This window comes from Aedes albopictus, chromosome 3 (genome assembly GCF_035046485.1).
Source record: "Aedes albopictus strain Foshan chromosome 3, AalbF5, whole genome shotgun sequence".
Classification (NCBI taxonomy): Eukaryota; Metazoa; Arthropoda; class Insecta; order Diptera; family Culicidae; genus Aedes; species Aedes albopictus.
In genome coordinates, this window is record NC_085138.1 from 291,098,134 (window position 1) to 291,126,042 (window position 27,909).

The window sequence follows — 27,909 nt, forward strand, 5'->3', positions numbered from 1 at the left end:
ACAATTACAGGTACTCTTCGATATAACGTACAAAAAACTTTCTCTTTGTACGTTATATCGAAGCAGAGATAAATTTAATAGGGGGATTCACTTAACAGCGTAAACTGATTAAACTGATTAAACGTCGCGATCACCAAGGCAACCTTTGATTATTTCATTCGCAAAATCATGAAACATTTCAAATAAACAGAAAATTGTAGCATACACAGCGATTTAATCTGTTTAGTGAGTACCCCTAGTATTTTTTATGCCAGTATGTATTGATGTATTCGACGTGGAATTAACTCTAAATAATGGAGGGCAAACCGGTCCTTGTTCTTCCGGAAAATCAAAGGGGACACCGAAACCTGGAAAGACCGTCACAACTGGCGAGAACAAGTTATTTTATCCAGACTACGAACAGGGCATTCCAGGATATCGCACAATTTTTCTGGGGGATCAACTTTCCGCAAGATATGTGACACCTGTAACATCCTCAACACTGTTGAACACGTTCTTTGCGAATGCCCCAAACTGGAATACCTCCGAACATCCCACCAGCTAGGAAGCATCACAGACGTGCTCCAAAATCACGAGACTAGTGAAGCAAAACTGATCACGTTCCTAAAAGAGGCTGGCCTGTTTGTATTTATCTAAACTTCACTACCTGACTAAAATTCGATTCTGTCGAACCTGACAATAGCCCTCTGGGGTAATATCCCCCGAGGCTTCAGAATCCCACCTCCAAACCCGACAACGACATAGGCATGACAACGGACAACGATTGGATTTCAACTCTACCAACACCCAAAAACGGACAACCGAATCAAGCACCACCCACTGACTATGATTGTATCTCTACGTTACCAACCCCCACTTGAAGGCAACCAACCAAGGCTATTCCCACGGATACGAGATGGAAACTTTTTGAACAACAAAGACAAGTAGACAAATTGACAGCCCAGAACTTGAAATGTATATTCCAGACTAGGAAATACCCCTCAGGTCTCCCTAGTTTTCTTTTCTCTCGCTTTGAAACTGAGATGAACCAGCCTCGGGCTGAAAATCTCATAAATAAAGACATAAAAAAAAAAAATTAACTCTAAATAATGATTTCGGTGAAATTCACAAAACCAATAATGAAAAACATAAGTTTTTACGAAAAAGTCATTTGGTTTTTTGTGTTTCGATATAACGTACATTTTGCTTCGATATAACGTACACATTTTTTTCCCTGGGCTTGGATTATATCTACCAGGAAGCTTTGAATTCAGACATGTAGCCGATGTACTTTGCAGTAATGATTGAAATAGCTGAATGTATAATCAATGGCAAACAATTCTGTTAAAAATCAGATCTTCAAGTCATCTGATATACCGTAAAATGGGGTGTTAAGAACTCATGGGGTGTTAAGGGATTCATCTTCACACACTACTTTGAAAAAGCGCCAAACCGTATACAAATTGATTTACTAATTCCAAATTCGCTTCAAATGTGTGTTGGAAATAAAGGCATACTGTAAGGATTACCACTCATGAAAATACGTTTTAAACTGGACACTAGACATCAAAAATAGAACGGCATTGATTTTTCTCAATTTTGCTACCATTGAAACATTCATTTGTGAGGTCAGAAAAATTATTAGGAAAAATATGTGAGTAATCGTAAGGTGTTCTACAACTCATTCCAAACGATACTAGGGTAAACTATTTTATGTTACTAAGGTGGTTATTGAATACCGACATATTTTGTGAAAAAAGTCAAGTTTCATAAACTGGTGGGGTGTTAAGGGATTAAATTTCTCATATAACTTTGTCATTTGTATCATGAAATTTTGAGGCGATTGATTCATTGTATAACAGTTACTTTTCTGAATGACCTATTACGAATTTCATTTAGGGTCATAGACATCCCAACAGTTGCTATGGATGATAAATTCAACTAATACAATATGGATCTTTAGAAACAAGTGTTAGAGTGATACATATAATTAGAAAATTGGTCAAATATTTATTACTCAATGCCGCAGTAGTCCCCTCTTTACAGAAGTTTATGTTCTTTAGGTGTTTTGTTATGTGTTAACGAAGGCATATTCTTCAAAATATATTTCGTCACTTTTCTTATTTAAATATTATTAATGATTGGCGCTAAAACGTGACAGCTTTTTGAAAATGTGGAATATATATATATTATGTTATTATGAAAATTAGAGCGCCCCTCGGCCGAAGTATTACCCGAAGCAACATTGTCATTTTTTCTTTTGTACTTACTTCCAACACTGTATTTAAACCAGAATAATAAATAGCAACGTGTGAAATTGGACGCAGTTTTTATTACGGAAGTTTTTCCTACCATTTTCGCGCGTATCCGAAACATTTTTGGTCCAATTATCGAGCCGGATTTCGCGGAGTGATCGGTCGCGAGTGACTAAGTGGAGTTTCCGAGGAAACCACTTCTTTCCGCGAGAAAAAACAACTTTGTGTCCGACCATCGTTTGGCATGCGTCCGGATGCAAATTGTTCGTAGTGCATAACCTCAATCCCGCGTCGTTCCCCGTTGGAACTACCGGATAAGTGAAGGAGCATCGACTTCCGCGGAAGTCCGACCTTGGAGCTGTAGAAGAAAGCGTCGACTTCCGTCGAAGCCGATCGGAAGTGTTTACCAGCCGAACAGAGGGTGCTGCGATACGGACATTCTTCGGTATTCGTACCCGAAATCAGTGAGACAATAGTGCTGACAGTGAACATTCAGTGAGAAAGAAAAACTTGCTAAAAAGACTATAGTGAGATGGATGGCACAGTGGGTAATGTGATGCATACGCCGTCGGTTTCTGATCAGAAGAAGAAAAAGCAACACAACATCATGGATCAGAAGATGAACGAGTTTGAGTTCCGCCGACAAGCTGTCACGTCGAAGCTGCAGCGAATACAGCTGGTACTTGCCAAGCCAGAGGAAATCACAGTTCATCACTTGGACACCTATCTGCGACGAGTGGATGCCTGCTATGATGAGTTCAACATCCTACAGAACGAGATTTATGCTACGTTTCCTGATCAACGAGTTCAGCAGGAGAAACAATTCATAGAATTCGAGCAGCTCTATGAAGGTAGGGGAGGAAGGGGTAACCCCGTCACCTTAAGCATTTGGATTTTTCAAAATAAATTTAAGACGAAAATTGATATTTTCAGTGCGCAGAATATTTGATTCATTAGTTTTTTATAAGACTTGTGCATTGGAATTGTCAAATTATGGTAATTCTGGCGAACAATGCACATAACACAACCATATTAAATATTGATGTTTTTAATTCAGTGCGGGTAAGACCGTCACCCCTATGGGGTAAGCCCGTCACATATATTTTTATATTGATACTTTTGAAGATTTCAATTTTAAAATATTTTCAATACATTTTTGAAGTGCAGTGATGGTTTACCAATCATTCTACAGTCGATACTCTTGTTAAATCACTTGTTAAATCACTGGGCGCAATTGGAATCCGCTTTTAATAGGAGACTAAGCTTATGAGATTTGGGCTTTTTGGGGGTTTGACCAATTATCCCGGGTGTGTTATGAGATAGCGCAATACTTTCTTCAGCAAAGTTTTAGGGCTTGAAAAGATCTACCATTTAGAACTTTGGTTCATATGATTAATTGGTAACTTGGCCGCCAGAGGCGGCACCAACAGTTTGATGATAAATTGCACTACAGGAACCATATCAGGCTGTCAAGCAAACCCTACGACATGCAACAGCTCAAGACCCTGATAATTAGGAATAGTGTCTTCGGAATAAATATTGGATACGCTAATAACTTACAGATGATCAGTTACAAAGTTCGAAATTCCTAACTGGGCAGCGCTAGTGAGCATGTAAATTTTCCAAGCCTCATATCTAAGAATCCAATGATTTGGTGTCTTCGGCAAAGCTGATCAGTATGACATAGACTTACATAAACGGGACACCCCTAAAATGCTACGTCATGTATGGGCGACCCCTATAGAAATTTCCCTAGTTGGTCATCAGTTTGTAGTTGCGTGGTATCTAATAGAAACGCCTAGCCAGTTCAACAAACATCTGGTGATCCGAAGAGCATGACGGTGTTACCCCCGCCGATGAGTGACGGGCTTACCCGATAAGGCCACTTTTCTTAAATTACACCGTAATTTCTGAAAAATTGTTGAAACTGACCATTCAATGAATCTTGGCACTAAAGAATAGCACAGAAGAGAATACATAATTGATGAAAGTTATTTTTTGCACTTCTTTTGTATTCCAGAAGCTAAATTCTACCGACGAAATATTACATCCGCCGTTGGTACTATGACGCGTGCGCTTGTTTTGTTTATTTCAGGCCAAACATTTCAATAGGTCCTATCTGCATTTGAGAGGCTCTCTTTGTTCACTTTCTCTTTCAATTATTGCAATGTAATGGTACACTTTTCAACTATTTTTGCAGTACAAATCGAAAGACGATTGTTTTGACCATCGTTCAATGCAAGGAGACAATCATAATACAAATAAACAGCTGAGATATTAACGAAAGAGAGGGAAACCAAAGAGAGCCTCTCTTCTGCAGATTGGACCTTTAGACATGTTTGGCCTGATTTTATTCGAGTTTGACAGGTCAATTTTGGTATCATTTGTCTCAAAAGAGTAAAAATAATAAAAACAAATAAGGCGTGTGGCCAAAAAGGTACTAAACAACTGTTTTCTGGTAAAATCATTGGGGTGACGGGCTTACCCCCCCTGACGGTGTTACCCGCTTTTCCCCTAAATATTCCAGTGGCGATTTGCTCTGCTGTGGAGGCATATCGAATGCAACAAGTTGCTGCTGTTCGACCCCGGTTGGCCGATGCCGCGGTTGCCGGCGAACAACAACCAGTGATTGTTAATCAACCGGCCGGACTACCAGCTTAGACCTGTGCGCCGCCGCGCCACGCCGCCGCCGCCGACACTTTTTGTCCCACGCCGACGCCGACCGATGTATCGGCGGCGCGCCATACGCCGCTGTTGGTCACGCCGCCGATTTTCATTTTTCGCGCCGGTGATCAGTGCACGAACGAAATTAAGTTTATATAAAGTTGAGATAAAAAATCTCACGATCACTATCATAAGAGTTTGATTACAATATACCGCATTTAGTTCACCACTGGACTGCGCACTCAGTCTTCATAAGTGCGAAAACGTAAATAAAAATGCGCGATAGCATCAAATCAAGTTGATGTCTTCGGCGCACTATTTCTTCAATCTATGCTGAATAAGTGCTCTGAAGACACCGAGTGGACATGATGCCATCGCGCTCCTTTATTTGCGTTTTCGCACTCGTGAAAACTAGTGCGATAGTCCAGGGGTGAACTAAATGCGCTATAATTGATTTCTCAATTCTTAGAAAACACATTCACATCTCTCCAAAAGCTTCTTCAGAGAATTTTCCAAAAGGATTCCTCCAGAAAAATCTTCAGGTGCTACCAGGATGTTTTTTTTTTTTCAGAAGATCTCTTAGGAAGATCTCGACAGGAGTACCTTCAGAGATTCATCCAGAAGATCCCTCAGGAACTCTCATAGATTATTCTGTGAGTACCTTCAGGAATTCCTACAGGAGTTTCTCCAGGATCTAGTCCAGGAGGTTCCTCAGAGATTCTTCCAGGAGATCCATAAAAAATTCCTGGAATTTGTTCAATAATCCCTCCTGAAATTCCTTCAGGGATTCCTCTTGGAATTACTTCGGGAGCCTCAAGAAAAATTTGCACAGATTCTTTCAGGAGTTTTTCAAGGATTGCTATAAAAGTTTTTTCGGTTATCTCTCCAGTTCGCTCAGGGGTCTTCCTAATAGCTCCAGGAGGATTCAGGGATGCCTCCATGCGTTCATTAGGAATTCCTTCAGAAGTTCCCTAAGCTATTTCAACGTGAGTTCGTTCAGGTATCCTTCCAGAATTCCTTTTAAATATTTTTTCAGGAGGATTCATAAAGAATCAAGTGAGAAGTTTCTTCGGAATTCCTGCAGGAGGTCTTTAGAAAATAGTCTAGGAGTTCTTGCGGGGATTCCTTCTGAAGTACCATTAGAAATTCCAACACCATTTCTTTCCAGGAGTTCCATCATAGATTCCTTTAGGAGTTTCAGGGATTCTTGCAGATGTTTCATCAGAGATTTCTGCTGAATTTCTTTAGGGATTCCTACAGAAGTTCCTTCAGAGAATCTTATACGAAGATCCAAGGATACCACCAGGACAACTCAGCGATTACCCCAGAAGTTTATTGAGCGATTCCTATATAAGTGTTCAAGATATCTTCAGGATATCCTTAGGGGATAGTTCGAGAAGTTCCTTAAGGAATTATTCCAGAAGTTCTTCCAGGGATCGCTCCTGGGGTTCTTTCAGATAGTAGATTTAGATTGAGATTTTTTCAAGAAGACTCACGGATGCTTTCAGGAGTCACATCAGAGATTTCTCCAGAAGCTCATTCAGGAATTTCTACAGGAGTTTCATCAGGGTATCTTTTAGGAGTTCCTTCAATAATTTCCTTGGTATTATTATCAAGCATATTTTTTGAGGGATCTTTCATGTAGTTTCTACAAGAATTCCTCAAGGATTTCCTTCTGGAATTCTTTAGAGAACACCTCCTGCAAATCCTTCCCCCTACCCGGAAAGATCCGCTGAAAATCCTTCGAGGATTCCGCCTGGAGATCCTGTGGATAGTCCTACCGGAATTCCATCGAGGATTTCCCTGGGGGAATCCCTGCAGGGATTTTTCTTGTAATTTCTTCGGGAATTCCTCCTAGACTTCCTTCAGGGGTTCCCCTGGACTTCCTTCGGGGATTCCTCCTGGCTTTTTCCTGGAATTCTTTCGGGGATTCCTGTTGGAGTTCCTCCGGAGATTCTTCCTAGATTTTCCTTCGAGGATTCCTCCTGATTTTTTTTCGAGGATTCCTTTTTATATTCCGTCAAATTTCTTTGGTGGTTCCTCTTAGAAATCTTTCAGAGATTCCGCCTGGATTCGTCATGGAATTCCTCCAAGGATTTCTCCTGCACTTCATTTAGAGATTCCTTTTGGAATTTCTTCGGGTATTCCACCTAGACATCCTTCATGGATACCTCCTGAAATTCTTTCGGGGCTTTCTCCTGATATTCTAACGTGGATTTCTCCTGAAATTTCTTCGGGGTTTCCTCCTGGAGTTTCTTGGGTGATTTCTCTTCGGAGATTCTTCCTGGATTTGCTTCAGTGATTACTCATGAAATGCCTTCCGGAGCTCTTCTGGAAATCCTTTGGGATTTCCTTCTGGAATTGCTTCAGTGATTTCTCCTAGAATTCCTTCAGGGATTCCTGAATTCCTTCGGAGATTTTTACTGGACTTCTTATGGGAATTCCTGTTGAAAGCCCTTCAAGTATTCCGCTTGGAAATCCTTCGGAGATTCCTCCCAGAATTCCTATAGGGGTTCTCCCAGAATTCCTATAGGTATTTCTGCTGGACCTCCTTCAGGGATTTCTCCTGGACTTTCTTCGGAGATTCCTCCTGGAATTCCTTTAGGGCTTCCTCCTGGAATTAATTCAAAGATTCCTCCTTAAATTCCCTCGGGGATTCCTTCTAGAGTTCCTTCGGGGATTCATCCTGAAATTTCTTTGAGGATTCCTCCTGATATTCCGTCGCGGATACCTCCTGAAATTTCTACGGGAATTCCTCTTCGATTTTTTTCGGAGATTTTTCTTGGAATTCTTTCGGGTTTCCTCTTGGAATTCCCGCGGGAACTCCTCCTAGAATTATTTCAGGGTTTTCTCATGGAATTCCTTCGAGGATTCCTATTGGATATTTTCCGATGGTTCCCCCTAGAAATACTTTGAGAAGAAATTTAAATTCCTTCAAAAAATGTGGAATTTCTTTGGGAAGTCCTCCTGGACTTCCTTCATCAAATCCTCCTGGTTTTTTTTTCGGAAATTCCTCTTAATATTCCGTCGTGGATTCCTGCTGGAATTCCTTCGAGGTTTCCTCCTGGAATTCCTCTGGTAATTCCTCTTAGATTTTTCTTCGAAGATTCTTCCTTTCATTCTTTCGAAAAATCCTCATGAAATCATTCCTCCCGGAATTCCTTCGGGGTTTCCTTCTTGAATTTCTTCGGTAATTTCACTTGGAATTCCTTTGGGAATTTCTCCTTGTATTCGAAGATTCTTCCTGCGGTTCCTTGGAGGATCCTGTAGTATACACCAACTTTCTTTTTGCGTCCCGATTAAAATCTCGAGAAATTTTGAACACGTCCGTTACTCGGAAATATAGCCAACAGAATGAGGAAAGCTTCAGCCACATTTCTGCAGAACGCTTTCCAGAACTTATCACTGTCTTGCTCTCACATACACATTTCATTCCATTACCGGTATCGGTAATTCCATTCGTTGCTTTACCCACTCTCACTCACTCTCTCGCTGTCCATTCGCACGCACACTGTTCCCATCATTCAGCCTGAGCGACGCAGTCAGCCAACCATTCGCTCTTTCTCCTCTTGGCTGCTATATTTTCCTACCCTTTCATTCATGTTCCTCAGAAAGAATGAAGAGCCCACCTTCCAGTACGAAGCAAGCGCACATTTTCGACCAAGAATCATCATCATCATCCGAGCCGTCATCATTATCAATAGCTCTCGCATTCAGTCTAGTACTGCTCCGAAAGCACGCTCAACTAATTTCAATCAATTACTTGCTAGATTCACTACAGATCCCTTCTTAAGTTTCTTTGGAGATTCCTCCTCCACTTCCTATGGAGATTCGTCTTAGAATTCCTTCGGTGTTTCCTTTTTGAGGAATCCGCTTTTAATTCCTTCGGAGATTCCTCCCGGAATTCCTTCCGAGGTGACCTCTGAAATTCCTGCAGGAATTTCTCCTGCAATTTCTTCGGGAATTTTTTCTAGACTTCTTTCGCGGATGTCCTGATCGGGGAGTACTCCTGGAATTCCTTCGGGATTTTCTCATGGAATTCCTTTGGTGATTTCTCTTCCATTTCTTCGGTGATTCTTGCTGGAATTCCATCGGTAGTTCTCCTAGAATTCCTGCAGGATTTCTTCCTGGAATTCCTTCGGTGATTCTTCCTAGAATTCTTTCGAGAATTTCTCCTGGAATTCTGTCGAATATTTCTCTTGGAATTCCTTCGGGGATTCCTCCTAGAGTAATTTCGGGGATTCCTTTTAGAATTCCTTCAGGGTTTCTTTTGAGGGGTTCTTCCTTCGAGGATTCTTCCTAAAATTCTTTCAAAGATTTCTCCTGATATTTTGTCGGGAATTCTTTCTGGATTTCCTTCGGCATTCCATTCTGAAATTCCTATGGTGATTCCTCTTGGAATTTCTTCGGACATGTTGGCAGAGATAGATTTAGAGCTAGTATGAGAAACTTACACTAATGTTTAGTTTTAGTATATACAGTCTGTACAGCGTATGCTGAAGACGAAGAAAATAAATAAATAAGACATTCCTTCTTGAATTCCTTCGGACATTCCTCCTAGTATTCCTTCGGGAATTCCACTTAGAATTCCTCCAGGGATTCGTCTTACAATTCCTCCGGGATTGTTCTTAGAATTCCTTCGGAGTTTTCTGCTGGAATACCTTATGGGGTTCCTCCTCAAATTCTTTCGAGCATTCCTCATGGAATTCTTTCGGAAATTCCTCCGAGTATTCTCTCTGGGATTTCTGCTGGAATTCCTTCAGAGATTTCTTCTTGATATTTTTCGTTGATTCCTGCTTGGAATCCTTCGGAGATTCCTTCTCGAATTCCGTAGGGGATTCATCCTGGAATTTCTTTGGAAATTCCTGCTGTAATTCCCTTGGGATTGCTGCTTGAATTCATTTGGGGAATCCTCCTGGATTTTTTTTTTCGAAGATTCGTCCTAGATTTCCTTCTGAAATTCCTCTCAAACTTCTGAGAAAACAAAGGAAAAGCTGTAGAAAAATCAATATTCAATTGCCCTTCATTTGCAATGGAGTAATGCAACATTCATTACACTAAGGATACCGGTATACCGGGTCTAATGTCTCAATATTCCTTTCAAATTATAAATATTTGTTATCCTTGACCTCGAAACAGCCGCGAGTACTTCGGCTTCTCAAACTAATATAGTATAAAGAAGAAACATCACAGAATACAAATATGGCTGCCACAATGGCCGACTTGGTCTTCTACTCACGTTTTCAAGAGCACCAATCTTAAAAATTCGCAAACAAATGCGCTCGATTGAGAAAAGCTACCTTTTTTGCAAGTGAGCAAAGCCACGATAAACAAGTGCGGCTTGGTTCGATGCTTTGTTCGTCAAATATGTGCCTCTAAAGTTTGTATGCAAAATTGCAATGGGATTTTTTGATGTTTCATCTTAAGGCAGTTAAAAATTTGAAAAATGCAAACAACGTAAAAACAAAAATGTACAAATCATTTCGGCTCATTTATGATCTTCACAATAAACATTTTAGCTATCCAGGAGTGGAACAAAAATAACTCTTGACTCTTGAGCAAACTTTAGTTTATTAAACTGTTATTCAACTGGTTCTGTTTCTTGGGATTTGGCGGCCGAGCCTTCCAAATAATTGAATAAGTAAAAAAATGTCGCAACAGGTCTAATCACGCAGTGACGGATCCGAACAGAAATAAAAAAAGGTAATCATTTTAACGTATAGTTTATGTCATTAATGGTCATGAAAAAGCTCAGACTACAAATTCTAGAGCGTAATGACAACTTCCTCGCTTTGCCAATGTTGAAATTGAGGTCAAATTTTGGTCACGCCGTTTCACGCCGCCGCCGCCGCCGCCGCCGCCGAAAGCTGCCACCGGCGTGACGCCGATGACGCCGCCGCCGCCGGTCAAAAATGGCCCTCACGCCGCCGCCGAGCAAAATATAGTCGGCGCACAGGTCTATACCAGCTGTCCCTCTACCAACCTTCGATGGGACATACGAAAGGTGGTTCAGATTCATACAGCTTTTCCAAGATTTGATGCAAAAACATCCCGGATTGTCTGATGCAACCAAATTGCATTACTTGACGCAGTCACTGAAAGGAAAGGCGGAGAACGTGATCAGTGAGCAGATACTGAATGAAAACAATTTCCAAGCAGCCTGGAACTTGTTAGAAGAGAGGTTCGAGAATAAAAGGACGATCATCGATATTCATGTTGGTGGTCTTCTCAACCTAAGGCACCCTACAGACCACTCAAACGGTTTGACCAACATTGACTCCGCCCCCAGGTTGGTGGTTGAGTTGGTGCTGTGTTTGACCGTGTGTGATGCTGTTTGACGAACCGATTTGGCAGTTCGTCAAACCGATTTGACGGTTGACGGTTTGGTCGGCAAAAATCAAACCAGTTTGATTTTACTCAAACCAACGGTGGGCGGAGCCAATGTTTGACGAACCGATCGTACCGTGTGTAGTGTTGTTGCACAAACATAGTGCGATTCCAAATGGGGGATGATGTTGGTGCAACCAATAGAAATATACTAGAACTCCAATGGCGCTGTAGTCACTTTCTCTATTTAATTATTTAAATGACTTTAATTGTAATAAATGACTATTTTTAAGTGTCCATCTTGTAGAGGATCTTTTGTTTTGGTAAACAAAATTTATTTGACACTTCTAGTACCGCTAGTGACGCCGTAAGGACGTGGCAAACTAGATGTTAGTCACACGAACAGTCGCGACATTGGACTTCTGTGGCTAGTTATTCTAATGTGCAACCAAAGTGACATGTTGGTGCAACACGATTTGGCAGTTCGTCATATGGTTGCAGAAACATTCGCTGGTTCGACCAACCAGGGGGCGGTGGCAATGTTGGTCAAACGGTTTGAGTAGTGTGTAGGGTGCCTAAAGAAGATGAATAAGGAGTGTTCATCAGACTTGAGGCAGCTTGTAGAGGAGTGCAGTAGTCACGTTGAGGCCTTGGAATTCCACGATCAACATATGGAGGGTATGTCCGAGCAGCTGGTGGTTTCACTGTTGACGTCCAAGCTTGACAAGGCCACGTTGAGCCTCTGGGAAAGCACCATCACACCAAAAGAACTGCCAGACTACACGGAAACCATGCAATTTCTGCGCAACCGTTGCTTTGTGCTTGAACGCTGCGAGGCAGGTACGTCACACCGAACGAATGAGGGCGTAAAGCAGAAACCGCAACTAACTGCTCCGAAGCAACACGTCAGGGTGCACACAGCTTTACAAATCAACGAGGGTGTATGCGTAATTTGTGATGAGCCGCACAACATCAACAAATGCAGCGCGTTGAAGCAAATGACGCTACCCGAGAGAATTGCGATGGTCAAAGAGAAGCAACTTTGTTTCAACTGCCTGAAGCGAGGCCACAGAGTGGGCCAGTGCAAGTCCAGGGTCTGTACGGTAGCTGGTTGCGGAAGAAAACACCATACGCAGCTGCATAGTGAGGTTCCAGTGCCGGCGGAGAAGGCTACTGAAGGAAGTGTTCCGGAGACGAAGAAGGAACCGCCCACCCAACCCGAACAAACAACGTCAGCTGTCACCTGCACCAGTTTCACAGGAAAATCTGTTCAACCGAACAAAAACGAAGTGATTCTGTCGACGGCCGTAGTGCAAGTTAAGGATACTCGTGGATGCTACCGTTCTTGTCGAGTGTTGCTGGATTCAGGATCCCAATCCAACTTCATATCCGAAAATTTCGTCAAAATGCTTCGACTGAAGTTGGATAACGTGCGAGTTCCCATTGTTGGGATCAATGGTGAAAAGCTAACGGCAACACAGAGAACTGCAGCCGAAGTTAAATCATCCTGCAACGAGTCGTCGTGGAGTCTGGAGTTCCTTATAGTGCCACAGGTTACTGGCGTTCTTCCGTTGCAGAAAATTGATGTGCGTCCATGGAATATACCGCCCGACCTGAACCTAGCAGATCCCCGTTTCAACATTCCAGCTCGAGTAGACATGTTGATCGGGGCCGAACTCTTTTTTGAGCTACTGATAACTGAACGCCTAAAGCTCGACATCGGTCAACCTATGCTATGGCGATCGGAGCTCGGTTGGATTGTTTGCGGTTCCTACAGGAGCAATCAGAGGCCAGTGGTGGTAACTACCGCCCATTGCCAACCGGTGGAAACAAATTTGGAGGATACTGTGCAGCGTTTCTGGGAGCAAGAAGAAGTTCCGGAAACGACGAAGCTGACAACCGAAAACGAGCAGTGCATCGAACATTTCGAGAAAACTCATCGTCGAGAAAACGGCCGCTTTGTTGTTAGGCTGCCCTTCCGAAACAACGTAAACCAGCTCGGAGATACACGACATCTTGCTGAGCGGCGATTTCTGCACTTGGAGAGGAGATTTGTACAGTCTCCAGAGCTGAAACAACAGTACGTATCGTTCATCAACGAATACTTGGCATTAGGACATTGCCGAAGAGTGGAGCATGCAGGTACCGAAGATCATGGATACTATCTGCCACACCATGCCATTGTAAAACCGACGAGCTCAACAACAAGACTTCGCGTTGTATTCGACGCATCGGCGCGTTCAGACACGAACCTTTCCTTGAACGACGTGCTGATCACCGGACCTGTACTACAGGACAGTTTGATGGCGATAGTCCTACGATTTCGTCGGTACAAGTACGTCTTTACAGCCGACATTGTTAAGATGTATAGGCAAATCCGGGTCGATGAGTCCGATTCGCCGTATCAGAAAATCCTGTGGAGGGAAAACTGTCAAGAACCGCTGAACACATTAGAGCTCACGACAGTGACCTACGGCACCTCTTGCGCACCGTTTTGTGCAACCGCGTGTCTCAAGCAGTTGGCGGACGACGAGCAAACGGAGTTCCCGATAGCATCCAAGGTAGCTCGGAAGGATTTTTATATGGACGACGTACTATCCGGAGATGATGAGCTGCAAAGGGCTCTGGAGTGCCAATATCAACTAACCGCAATGCTGCAACGTGGAGGATTTCATCTGCACAAATGGTGTGCAAACACGCCCGAACTATTCGAACGGATTCCAGTCAACGAACGTGAAGTGCAAGCGAAGATAGAGGATCATAACCCCAACGAAGTGATCAAGACCCTTGGGTTACTGTGGGATCCAAAAAACGATGTGTTCCTGTTTAGAACGCGACCTTAAGACGAAATGCGAGAGTTTAATACGAAGCGCACCGTTCTATCAGATACAGCGAAAATCTTTGACCCTCTTGGGCTTTTGGAACCAGTTACTGTCGTGGCCAAGCTTTTCATACAAGAGCTTTGGGCCCGCGGCGTGAACTGGGACGAACGATTGACGGCAGAACAGGAAGCCAGGTGGAGAAGGTTTACGCAAGACCTGCAGCGTATCAACGAATTGCAAATACCGAGAAGGGCTCTCGCAGACGATGCAACCGCTTTCGAAATTCATGGCTTCTCTGATGCCAGCCAGAAAGCATACGGCGCGTGTGTTTATTTGAGGAGCATTAAGCGAGATGGCACAGCTGCCATGCATTTGTTGAGCAGTAAAACCCGAGTGACACCATTGCCGCACCTGGATCTGGAAGTCCACGCAATCGTACTGTGGTGTGACTCGCAGATTGTGCTATGTTGGCTGAACAAATCTCCGGATACCCTGGAGGTTTTTGTTGGCAACAAGGTTCGAGAAATCAAACAGCTAACGGACGGTTTTGAATGGCGATACATCAATACGAAACAAAATCCAGCAGACTTGACATCTCGTGGGCTGAGTTCATCGGAGTTGCAGCAGTCTGCCATCTGGTGGCACGGTCCGTCGATGCTACACAACGCTGACTACACGTACCAACACATCGAGCAACCCCCCTGCAACGATTACGAACTTGCAGCTTTGGCCCACGTGTCGGTTCAGGTGCAACCATGTGAGCTGTTAACAAGGTATAGTGATTTCCGCCGTCTTCAGCGCATTGTGGCCTACATATATCGGTTCCTGGACAACTGCAGGCAAAAGGACGGTGCCCGAAGGCGTACAGGATTCTTGACGGTAATCGAACTGCGTTCCGCAACGCAAAAAATTATCTCGCAGGCTCAACTTGAAGGCTTCGCAGACGAGTTTCGGATGCTAAGGAGCGGCCAACCGGCGAAAAGCAAGCTATTGGCGTTAGACCCGTTCATCGATCGTGAAGGAATGCTGAGAGTCGGTGGCCGCTTGAAACACGCCAATATTTCATTCGGCAAGAAACACCAGTTGCTGCTACCGCGGAGTCATGTGACAAAGATTTTGATCGCGGCGCTACACAAGGAGCATCTTCATATCGGACAGCAAGGATTACTGGCAATAGTACGTCAACGCTATTGGCCGGTCCGAGCCAAATGCACCATCCGGCAAATAGTGAAGAAATGCGTCCGGTGCTTTCGAATGAATCTTCCTGAAGTTGTGCAGTTTATTATTATTATTATTATTATTATTTATTTATGACACTTTACACTATGACAGTGCATTCGTGTCAGGCAATAAAAAATTAATTACAGTACTTTCTTATGAATTTATCAGTTCGCTTTGTTCGCTTATTGCATTTAATTATCCACCCATCTACGTCATCCGGAGCTGGGTCAGGGCCAGAATCCAAATCGCTATCCTCGTCTATAACGATGTTAACTGCAGGTTCGGTTATCGTAGTATCATCAGTCGCATCAGTCGCTGTAGTTGCTCCGACAGTGTCTGCTTTCCTATCTGCTTTTTTCTGTGGCGCTGGGTTGACCTCGGGTGAGCAAAGTCGACGAACATTCCGTTTCACAGTTTTGCAGTTCAATCTTTCAGCACTCGTGTTTGATTCGCGGTTACTCACTTCGGTTGCGGTGCTAGTCATTCGAGTGTGGTTGTCGGCCGTATTGGATATGAGATCGCCGTTTAAAGGCTGCCTTTGTTGCGCTTGTTGGACTTCGCGTTGTAAAGCTGATTTTGCTGCTAGGGCTTCTTGTTCTTTCGCTGCAGCTTCGCTGCACTTTTGTTTTGGGTGTGCTCTTCTCTCACACTGGCGGCACGTACGAATTTGAGTACGGTAAGACACTGTAGCTACGTCATCGCAAATTCTGATGAACGATGGTATTTGTTTGTCAAGTTCTATCCGTACCACACGGACGCCATTTGGTATACCAGGAAAATGTTTCTTCCACAATTCTCTTGCAACGGATTTCACTTTGCCATATCGTTTCATAAAATCTGCAACTACTTCATTCGGTATATCTGGCGGGAGATCCTGGATGCGGACACTGGTTGCACTGTCTTCCATGAACACTGGAATATTGAACTTTTTGTCCGCTGCCATCATCGAGTGCTTGAGATGATGTGAAGCGGCTATGCGTTCGACTGTCTCTATGTTGCGCATCTCCAGGAGAGCACAATTTCGAGTGGAGTGTAACTGGACATTTTTGACTAAGGATAAATCAACTTCCAGTTTTTCGTTGAGGAATTTTGCGATGTTCCCCGCACTCGGTCGTACGGGAAGCACACTGAAATCGATTACCAATGTGTTCTTCCGTGTGGTGGCCATTGTGAATAGCGATACCACAGCGATAATCGCACCGAGCGAAAGACGACCGGCCCGATTGAACGTCGGCTGACAACTGTGCGCAGTTTATGGGAGCGTTGCCGGATTATCGGGTGAACCCCATGCCGGTCTTCTACAGCACGGGAATAGACTATGCAGGCCCATTCTTCGTCCGACAAGGTCGTCGAGCAGCGAAAGTGAAGGCATACGTGGCGTTGTTCATTTGTATGAGCACCAAGGCTATACATTTGGAACTTGTGTCGGATCTCACCAGTGCAGCATTCTTGGCGGCCTTGCATAGATTTGTCGGACGTCGTGGATGTCCGGAGAAATTGGTATCAGATAACGCAACCAACTTCAAAGGCGCCCATTCGGAGTTACAGGAGCTCTACAAACTGCTCCAGTCGCAACAACTGCAGGACGAAGTCGATCGCTTCTGTGCAGCCAAGGAGATCCAGTGGTCCTTCATACCGCCCCGATCGCCGAACTTCGGGGGTATATGGGAGGCTGGAGTCAAGGCGGCGAAATCCCACCTGAAGGTGATTTTGTGTGAGGCATCCTTGACCTACGAAGAAATGAACACGGTGTTAGTTCAAATAGAGGCAATATTAAACTCCAGGCCCGTAACGCAAATCTCCAATGACGCCAATGACCTAACTGCATTGACACCGGGTCACTTTTTGGTGGGCCGTGAATTAACAGCAGTTCCTGAGCCGAGCTACGGTAATGTGCGAGTATCGTCTTTGTCCAGATAGCAGCACTTACAGAAGTTGAAGCAAGATTTTTGGGCTAGATGGTCAGCAGAATACCTGAGCGAATTGCAGCCGAGGAGTAAGTGGTATAAGGGCAAGGTAACCGTTCGTCCAGGAATGCTGGTGATAATAAGGGAAGACAACATGGCACCGCAACTGTGGCACCTGGGCCGCATAACGGAGGTTACACGAGGTGCCGAAGGCTTGGTCCGCGTGGTAAAGATTCGTACGACTAATGGAGAAGTAACCCGATCAGTCAGCAAGATTGCGATTTTGCCCATTGAGGATTCCAGCGAAGGAGTGAATTGACACGGTGTGTCAACGGGGGGAGAATGTTATGAAAATTAGAGCGCCCCTCGGCCGAAGTATTACCCGAAGCAACATTGTCATTTTTTCTTTTGTACTTACTTCCAACACTGTATTAAAACCAGAATAATAAATAGCAACGTGTGAAATTGGACGCAGTTTTTATTACGGAAGTTTTTCCTACCATTTTCGCGCGTATCCGAAACATATGTAAACCAGACTGCCATTAACTCTTGCAAAAGAAAGTATTTATGAAAATGACTCATGGCTGCTAAAATATCTCAGAATCTAAAATACGACCTATAAGCGATGCTCCACAGAAAAAATATCAGCATTGAATACACAGTTTTCACCCTAGGCCATTTAGTGATGCTTGCATATAAAACATTTAAATATAAATGAGTTTATAAATGAACAAAAAACTGTAAATACACATGTGTTGTGAACGAGCATCCAACGTGAGGCGAATGCCCCCTATGGAAGCGTCATCGGCAAGGCTCGTCTCATCACGACGACGGATGGACGACGACCGCCGCCGCCGCCGACGACGACGACGACGAACGGGAGCAACAACAACAGAACGTCATCGACTGCAACAGCAGCAAGATGCTGCCCGCGCGCGTTCTCCGCGGTATTACTTTTAATAGATTTTAATATGTTGTAGTATTGTGTAAATTGTGTACATAGTTTATGTTAATAAATGTGCATGTTTTTATTATGTAATGTCCGCGTGTGGAAGTGTTTTATTCGGCCGCATAGTTACATTTCCCCGGATATGAAAGTGGCGACGAGGTTTTCCGTAGTTGGGTCGTATCGCAGCTCCAAACGACCAACTCAACGATCCTACGCGGGAGGGAAGATGGACGAAAATGCACCGTCATCGTTGCACAGCAGAACCCGGCAGGAGTCGCACATCGCCAATGTCCTCCTGCAGCACGGGTTTGCTTCCGAATGATGGTCATTAATCCCCATCATCCAACGCCATCGCCGAATTTGGCAACCAAGTGGAAGTCCAGTGGGAGTCCGAACGCACAGTCAGCGTCCTCCCATGGCAGCACGGTTCGATTCGGAGGATGGATATTCCCTCCAACATCATCAGGATCAAACATGCACCGCAGCAAAGAGTCCGATGCCATATACACACGGTATGCTCCTATGGTGATTGATCGTCGATTTACAAGATGGCTGTTTTTGCATCGACATAATCATCAACATCTTTTGGACTTGGCAGTCGCAGCTCGGCAGGAGACGCACTCATCGACGCAGTTTTCTCCTGCAGCACCATGACTCGGTCCAGAAGACAGCCACTCGTTTTCCACCATTCCAATTGAACACCGTTCGGATCACGAAAGGCAGCAGAAGCCAGACGTTTTCCTGGCCACGTCCTTCTGCGTAAGCCCGGTTTTGATCCCCAAGATGCACGGCGTCATCGGATGCATCCTGTCTGGCCACACAGCAGCAGCAGATAGTCGGCATCCTGTGCATCATTATTTTCCACGGTAGGCGCAATGGTGGGGCAACAACAAGCTTCACTCCACATCGTACGATCAAGGGTTTCTTCGTAGCCTCGAAGAAAAGCACCTTGGTCCAATATCGTTCGTCATCCTAAAAGGGGGAGATGTTGTGAACGAGCATCCAACGTGAGGCGAATGCCCCCTATGGAAGCGTCATCGGCAAGGCTCGTCTCATCACGACGACGGATGGACGACGACCGCCGCCGCCGCCGACGACGACGACGACGAACGGGAGCAACAACAACAGAACGTCATCGACTGCAACAGCAGCAAGATGCTGCCCGCGCGCGTTCTCCGCGGTATTACTTTTAATAGATTTTAATATGTTGTAGTATTGTGTAAATTGTGTACATAGTTTATGTTAATAAATGTGCATGTTTTTATTATGTAATGTCCGCGTGTGGAAGTGTTTCTCTCGGCCGCATATTACATTCCCCCGGACATGAAAACATGCTTAGTTTACAACCTGTTGGTCAGTCTAAACTATTCAATTTGGTTACTCTAAAAAGTAACTGCGAATAATGTGTTTGTTAAAAATTGAAGCCACCCAGGTACAATTGACGGTATTTTTCCAGATTTTGTGGCTTTAACAAAAAAAATCATATACAAAGGTAGATGTAAATGAAACGACCACTGCACCTTCAAGGCTATGATAATCTGTTTCGGCGATGTTCAAGAAATATCACAGTCACTGTTTACAATTAATCAATTTCCTTAACACCCCATTTTCATATTTTCCAAAAATTCGCACATTTTGTCAAATATCTTCATTTTCTTCAAAAAATCGTCAAATTTTGTAATCTATATGCGTAGCAGGCAGCAAGACAATGATCGGACTGCTTTTTTCTGAAAGTTTTAAGAAGTAGAACCCATGAATTGATGAGGACGAAAAATTTTTCCGTTCCTTAACACCCCATTTTACGGTACAGGCATACCTCGATAGTGCGTACACCACCGCTTCGTTTTGTGTACGTACTATCGAAACGTACGTACTATCGAATCACAAATTTTGATTTCAAATTTCATTTTCAAATCAAAGAATGTTATTTCTAGAACATCAGGATTGCAAAAAAATACATGTGGCCTAAGGGTCCGTTTATTAATTACATACGTAATTTTGCTTGTTTAGGATTCTATCTCTATTGGAAAAATCTTCTTGTGTTCTGAGGATGCTTCGTAGAGGCATCTCGTCTCTGGGAACTTATATTGATTTTATTTGAGTTATCTTTTAGAACCATCCAAACTGGTCTAGATATAATTAAATCGATCTAGATCAGCTATATCTTGTTATATAAACATTCTAGATGAATTTTCTCCTGCAATATTTATTGCCGTGGTATTTTCAAAATCTTTTGAACATTACTCCTTCTAGGACTCCTCCAAGAGTTTAATTTTTTACGAGAAGGGATTCCTAGAGGTATCCCGGAGCTCTTGGAGGAATCCCGAAGCTCTTGGAGGAATTCAAGGGAAAATTACTTGATGAATCTTAGAAAGAATTCCTGTAGGAATCTCGGAATGAATTTCTGGAGGAATCTTGGAATGAATTCATGGAGTAATCCCGTAACAAAAATCCTGGAGGTATTCTGGAAGAAATTCCTGAAGAAATCCTGGAAGTCCCGAAAGTATTACATAATGAAATACAACTATCTTTGGCTATGTAGGCTCTTCCTTATAAAATACAAACCTTGGAAATACAATATTGACACATTATTCAAATATCTACCATCGTATCATTTTTGTAAAAAAATAGTAAACACTTTAAAATTCCGGGAAACCCGGGAAATCAAAATGTGTAATTTTCTGGTCACCCTGAATAAACAAAGTTATTATATTTCATAGGTCCACTTGTAAACGGATACTTCGCGTTGGCAACGGAAGCGCACGATGACGATGGTTTGCCGCATACCCTGGAGCATTTGATCTTCCTGGGTTCGGAAAAGTATCCGTACAAAGGAATTTTGGATCTGGTTGCCAATCGATGCCTGGCATCCGGAACGAACGCCTGGACGGATACGGATCACACCTGTTACACGATGACCACTGCCGGAAGTGGCGGTTTTCTGTCGCTGTTGCCTGTTTACCTGGATCATATTCTTTATCCAACTCTGACCGATTCGGGCTTCATAACGGAAGTGCACCATATTTCCGAGGAAGGTGAAGATGGCGGAGTGGTTTATTGTGAAATGCAGGGGCGTGAAAACACCGGAGAGTCGCGGATTCATCTGGATATGCTTCGAGCCATTTATCCGAAGTCCGGTTACAGCTCGGAAACCGGTGGAATTATGGCCAACTTGCGCACCAGCACCAACAATGAAAAGGTTCGGGCTTATCACGCTGGGTTCTATCGGCCGGATAATCTTCACGTGATCATTACCGGTCAAATTGAACCAGAGGATATTTTCAAGGCGTTGGAACCAGTGGAAGAGAAGATTCTTTCCAAGGGTAGTCTGTCGGCATTTACACGCCCGTGGCAAACGCCGGTGGCGCCGTTGGACGAATCGAAGGACCTCAAAATTCTCTATCCTGCCGACGAGGAAGATTGTGGCTTGGTTAATGTGGCATGGCGTGGGCCCAAGGCAACAACTGAATACGAAGAGTTGACTGCGTGTTCCGTCCTTTTGCGGTACCTTTCGGATACATCGGTAAGCCCTCTGCAGCGAGAGTTTGTGGAGATTGAAGATCCGTACGCCAGCCGAGTGGGATATAACATTGCGGAAAATGCCGAGTCTCTTCTGTACATCTCGTTCGAAAATGTCCCACTGGGCAAGGTGGACGACATTCACGCAAAACTGAAACAGGTTTTGGAGCGTATCGGCAAGGGAGAGGAGAAGATCGATATGAAACGGATGGAGAATGTGCTGGAAAGGTACATTTTGGAATCGCTGAGCAACCTGGAAAGCAGTCCGCACGATAACGTGGCGTTCCATGTCATTGGGGATGTTCTCTATGGAGCCGTGGAGCAAGATGTACGGTTTTACACAAAAAATAATTTGCAATGGATTTTGCTATAAATTTCATTCTCCTTACAGTTCGATAATCGTCTAAACGCAAACAGGTTCCTTCAGAAGCTCAAGGAAAAGAAAGAAGACTTCTGGGTCGGTTTGCTAAACAAGTATCTCGTGGATGTAAGTACATTAAAGGCAAATCAACCGTCGGAATATTTATAAGGTTTTTTTTCCCACCAGGCAAAACACGTTGTAGTCCGCGCCGTCCCTAGCATCGAAGAGCAGAAGCGATCGGCCAAGGAGGAGATGGATCGTATCGAACAGCAGAGAACCGATCTGGGCGAGGAAGGTTTAGCCAAGAAGGGCAAAGAGTTGGCCGATGCCATGGCCGCCAACGAAGTGCCTCCACCGGATGAGATGTTGACGTCGATTCCGGTTCCGTCTACCGATGGAATCAAATTCCACCCGGTACAGATATTCAAGGCTACCGACGGAGGAAAGGACCCAGCTGGATTGGATCTACAGAAACTACCCGTGTATGCGGAGGCCTACCATTTGCATACAAACTTCTGCTACGTAAGTATTATCAAGGGAAAAGCTTATATGGATAATTGACTCATCGGATAAAATTTTCTGCTCGAAGACAAATATGTTGAAAAAACCCTGGGCTTGGATTATATCTTCCAGGAAGCTTTGATTTCAGGCATGTAGTCGATGTGCTTTGCAGTAATGATTGGAATAGCTGAATGTATAATCAATGGCAAACAATTTTGTAAAAATCAGATCTTCAAGTCATCTGATATTGTTATACTGATCATGATGCTGCATAGTATATCGAACATTTGTCGAAGTCATTTATGTGCCGGGAAAATATAATAGGACAGATCGGTGAAGTACTAGATTTGTAGTAATGAGCTGAATTTTAGTATGGTGAGAAGGTCGATTCTCCGTTTCTGCAATGAAATGGTGCAAAAAGCGTGGGTATTATGATTCCTTGCCTAATTTGATGCTGTTTGAGTAAAACTTTGGGCAACAGTGTTGTTTTTTTTTCTCCATTTCTTGCAACATAAACAACATAGTTATCCAAAGTTTTGCTCAAACAGCATCAAATTAGGCAAGGAATCATAATACCCACGCTTTTTGCACCATTTCATTGACGAAACAGAGAATTGACCTTCTCACCATACTAAAATTCAGCTCATTACTACAATTCTAGTACTACAACGAACGTGCCCCATTCCAAGTTGGTGAGAATATTACAAACTGAGGGAGGGTAATAGGCCCAGTCAGACCCCTGAATGGGCAATGTGGGTTAGTGTATAGGAATGCCATTGAAGGTTTGTAATATTCTCCGAGGCATTCGAAATCCAACAGGGCGCGTCCCCAGGTTGCGGATAGGGGGAAAAGGGAGATTTTTCGCATTTGTACTGTAGTCAGGCAATGTGATATTATCTCCTATGGTGTTGTAGTGCGAATGAATGATCTCATTCTATGGGAATTCGAACCTTGTAATGTATTGTTTATTAACTCCAATTTTCTGAGCTTGACAAGATTTTGAAGACAAACATGTGATGAGAGAATTGCCTAATAGGAAAGTCACATCAGCAAAGCTTTTACATATGCAAATGCTATCCATGGGGTCATGTCTAGCATTTAATATGTATGGCAATGACTGGTTCTTACCTAGCAGGGGTACTACAAGACCACGCGGACAATTCGATTAAAGGCCTAATTGGGGATAGAATATTTTCCAGAACTGAAGGAACATTTTTTCCGGGGTGACTGGCGAGTCGGAGAGGGTAGAAGTTTCTGTTTGTTATAATTGACAAAATAAACAATCGGGCGCTTTTTCTTTCTTTGACTTGCTTGGTATTTTGTGGATTATTGTTTTTTTGGTTTTGGAAGGTATGCGATTCACTATTGAGCCTTAAAATTATTTTGCATCTGAATAGCATTGATATCGTCAAGTCTGTACCAACACCCTAATCCCACACCAAAATACCCTTTTCCTATCCCATGGCGTTTATGTGGTCAGCAAAGACTATTCAGCCATTACCCCTCCTTATCATCGGCTTTGGACTGACTTGCGCTCTCATTGCCCCACCAAATGCTGCAAAATGAAAATGAAAAATGAAAATGAAGACAAATATGTTGAAAAAATGTTATCTCATACCTAAAATAACTTCGAAAATTCATTCAGGAATTACTTGTACGGGCTTCCTCCCAGAATTCAAAGGAATTCTTTCCGGAATTACTTTAGCGGAATGAATTGAGGCAATTCTGAAATTTCTACAAGCGATTTGCTCCATGAATGTCCCCCTGAAGGAGGTCTCGGAGAGATTTCCGAATGATATGCTAAAAGAATTCATTGAAAATCTGCCGAAAAAATCTTGAAACCTGAGTGCAAAAAAAGTTATAAAACTTTTATTGATCCTGAGTCATTTAATTTGCCTGATTTGCCTTTTTTGTACCCGAGCAGAATCTCCTACAATTTGTTTATACTTTAACCTCTCAGCTCATGGTAACGATGAACACCGATCCCGTGGAACCGGAACTACGACCATACTTGCTACTGCTAATGGAGCTGCTTACGGAGTCGCCGATCCGACGTGGCGACGAGCTGATTCCATACGAAGCAGTGGTTGCAGCCCTCGAAGCTGACACCATCGAAACCGAGGCACGGCTAGGTATCGAAACGAGAAACCGCTTCAGCCTAGGACCATTCGCCAATAGTGCCACTTTGTCGATGCAAGTCGTTCGAGGCAAGTACGAAACCGGCATCAACTGGATTGCCGAACTGCTGCACAAAACTGAATTCACGACGGATCGAGTCAAGGTCTGCGCTTCAAAAATGGTAAACGATGTGGCGCAAGCGAAACGGGAGGGTAACTCCATTGTACGGGACCTACTGAAGGCTATGTATTACGAAAAAGGTATGATTCTTCTAATACGGATGTGCATTGGAAAGTTTACTGTTAACATCATAATTCTGTCATTCTATAGATAGCAACGTTCGCGTGAGTTCCCTTCTCAAGCAGCAGAAGTTTTTGAGTGCACTTATCGAACAGCTCGATAGTGAACAAGGGGCCGAGAAAGTGATCAACAAGCTGAACAAAGTCCGTGACATCATTACTCGTCCGCAGAATCTGGGGTTGCATATTGCGGCCGATTGGGAGGAGATGGCTAAACTGCAAATCGATTTGGAGGCACCGTGGAGCAAATTGGTTGCATCCGAGACGACTGACCTAAAAAAAGAGTAAGTGTGTTCAATCTCCCAGGTGGTTCAACAAAAAATTCCAGAGAAAATCTTTCGAAAATGCTTCCTAAACATTTTCCAAGAATTGTTCTAGGAGGTATTTTTTTAATTATTTGTTAAACAAGTGTCTTTAATCATCTGTAATGTTCTAATAAAAGCATTTCAGAAAATCAAATTGAAACTTAACAATTTTTGGAATGTCTAAACTTGTGTCTTGCCCAAATGCTTACATTACGTTTATTCTCTATCAGGTTTGTCGTTGTTCCGGATTGGAAGCTGATGAACATGGATGGTAACTTGGAGGATTCCACTGGTGTCGTCGTTGGTATGGGTAGCGTCGAAAGCGCCTTTCTGTACCAGAGCTCGAAAGCCATCACCGATTTCAATGACGAGGATCTTGCACCCCTACTGCTGTTCCTGCAGTACTTGACCCAGCTGGAGGGACCTCTGTGGCGTCAAATCCGCGGTCAAGGATTCTCCTACGGATACAATATTGTTCCCCGTCCCAATGAGGGTTTGTTGTACTTTACGCTATACCGTGCAACGAATTTGGTGGCAGCCTACAAGGAAGCCAAGTCAATTACCGTAAGTGCCACTTTGAAACAAACTCTGGACCAAATTTTAAAATAATCCTCCCTTCCCAGGAAAAACAACTCCAACCTGATGCCGAGTGGGACTCCACGCTACTGGAGTCTGCTCGCAGTTCGTTGATCTTCGAAATTATCGCCCGCGAGAAGAGCATCGGTAACGTGGTAGAGCAGTCATTCCTTGCCAGCTTTAAACAGGTAACGGCCGGATACAACCAAGCGCTGGTCCGCCAGGTCGGAAAGGTCACCGAAGCCGATCTGGCCCGGGTGGGGGCGAAGTATGTGAAGCAACTATTTTCGGCCGAGGCACGCACGGCCATCGTGTGCCACCCGGACAAAGCTGCCGACGTTGCCACTGCCTTCAACCAGCTTGGTCATAATCTGAAGGTGGAAAACAGTTTGGAGGGCAGTATTCTGGCCTGAGTTATGTTCGTGTAGGCCATAGTTTCAACAATATTGCATTTGTCTCGTTTGTGTCTCTAACGCCACAGGGTGTAGCAAAAATATGTCAAATTATGTTGTGTTTAGCAAATAATTTTAGACACTGTGTAGCACCGTAGCTCGTCATATACGTACTTTTTTCGAAGTCAGTTAATAAATACAACTGCTTGAAATAAACTTAGTTGATTGTAAACTCAATATTATATAGTTGTCAGTTCTGTTCAATTTGTATCACAATTCATAGAAACCAATCCATCGAGCGGTGAGTAGAGCAGCAAGAGGAATGAGGTAACAGGTAAGTACTCGACCCGATCACGGTATGAGATCAGAATTACGTGACGTAATTCGTGGCGATGTATTTACTAAAATGCGAAACAGCAGGGAACTGAGTAGTATGCAAAGATTTTATGAAACTTAATATGTAGTGATGGAATTTTTATACAGAATTCATACTGTGAGGGTTGATTGATACATAATTGATACTATGAGAATTTTTTTGCATTGTTTTTATTTTTCTTTGGTTGATGAAAATGTTGAGCAGTTATTTTGCTCTTTTCGGAAACAGCGGAAACGGTTTATCACAAATCAAATAAAAAGCACAACCACGCGCCCTTGAAGTTTTCGAACGGAAAGTGTTGCGTACCGTCTATGGAGGATAGAAGCCGGAACGTGGAGAAAGCGAATGAACACGAGCTGTATCATCTGTTAGGGCCTGTTTATAAACTACGTAGACTGTTAGGGAGAGGGGGGTTCTGCTCAAACTCTCCGCTCCATACAAATTGCGAAAATTGCGGCTTGTCCATGGGCGAAACAATGGATTTTTGCCAGAGGGTGCACTACAAACTAATATTCATTGATTCATCCATTCATAATTCTTCGCCCCATCCATATCTCACAGCAATTCATTAAAATTCTAGGGGGTGCCTGGCACCACCGGCACCCCCAGTAGTTTCGCCTATGTCCACACCGCATGAAATCGGGAGGCTACGGTGGGCGACACACGTTATTGAGATGTCCGATAACAACGCGGTAAAAATGGTTCTCGAGAGCAATGGATCGATCAAGTGGAGAACGATCTGCGGACCCTTCGCAAAGCGCGTGACTGGAGACGCACAGCCATGAATCGAGTCTGACGCAAATTTTCATCAATTAAACTGTAATTTACAGCCTATTAACCTTCACGTCCCGACCCCCGACAACTCATTTTTAAAATGCTGGCATTTCGTCAATTTTCATCCGATTTTTATGATGTCATCCTCAATTGATCGTAAATTGCTGCAAGTTTATTATACTGAAGTGGTCATGTAATATCCGGTAGGGTAGAAGCTTCAGTTTTGGCCAGCCCGGAGTTTTGGCCATAGTGCGGTATTCAACCTGGTACGATCCAAATCGGCATACATTTATTTTTTACTAGTAGATTCCAATATAATATGATGATTACAGCTGTGAAAACCATACATTTTGATTAAAAACTGAAATAAAAAAATATATTTTCTTAAAAAATCAGCTCCCATATATCTATTTTGGCCAGGGTGCTTCTAATTTGGCCACTCCCATAAAAAATACACGCGATTGGCCAAAATAGAAACCAAAGCTGAGAATATGGCCAAAACTGCGGCAATGCTTCTATTTTGGCCAGTGCCACTTTTAATACGAAAATCAAGTATTCGCTTGA

The 27,909-nt window shown here is 43.5% G+C and overlaps 1 protein-coding gene and 1 long non-coding RNA gene across 3 annotated transcripts in view; both read left to right on the forward strand.

The window, feature by feature from the left end:
- LOC134292252 (uncharacterized) overlaps positions 1 to 27,909 on the forward strand; it is a 255,387-nt gene that overhangs the window by 85,936 nt on the left and 141,542 nt on the right. The gene's annotated exons all lie outside the window — the stretch shown is intronic.
- LOC109418757 (uncharacterized protein C05D11.1) lies at positions 2,668 to 26,432 on the forward strand. 2 transcript variants are annotated; one of them, XM_062861243.1, is made up of 8 exons: positions 2,668 to 3,085; positions 20,845 to 21,971; positions 22,035 to 22,130; positions 22,191 to 22,526; positions 24,466 to 24,883; positions 24,954 to 25,206; positions 25,458 to 25,791; positions 25,851 to 26,432. In XM_062861243.1, exons 1-8 carry the CDS (start codon positions 2,767 to 2,769, stop codon positions 26,214 to 26,216), a joined length of 3,249 nt encoding a protein of 1,082 aa, XP_062717227.1. In that variant the 5' UTR covers positions 2,668 to 2,766; the 3' UTR covers positions 26,217 to 26,432. The 2 variants fall into 2 exon arrangements, with proteins under 2 accessions (XP_062717227.1, XP_062717228.1); XM_062861244.1 differs by lacking the exon at positions 2,668 to 3,085 and adding an exon at positions 19,265 to 19,304.

Bases quoted from the DNA above. Each gene is read 5' to 3' on its own strand.
- LOC109418757 (XM_062861243.1), top strand. From the start codon at position 2,767: ATGGATGGCACAGTGGGTAATGTGATGCATACGCCGTCGGTTTCTGAT. The intron at 3,086-20,844 runs GTAGGGGAGGAA...TATATTTCATAG, and splicing joins ATTCGAGCAGCTCTATGAAG to GTCCACTTGTAAACGGATAC. The intron at 24,884-24,953 runs GTATGATTCTTC...GTCATTCTATAG, and splicing joins GGCTATGTATTACGAAAAAG to ATAGCAACGTTCGCGTGAGT.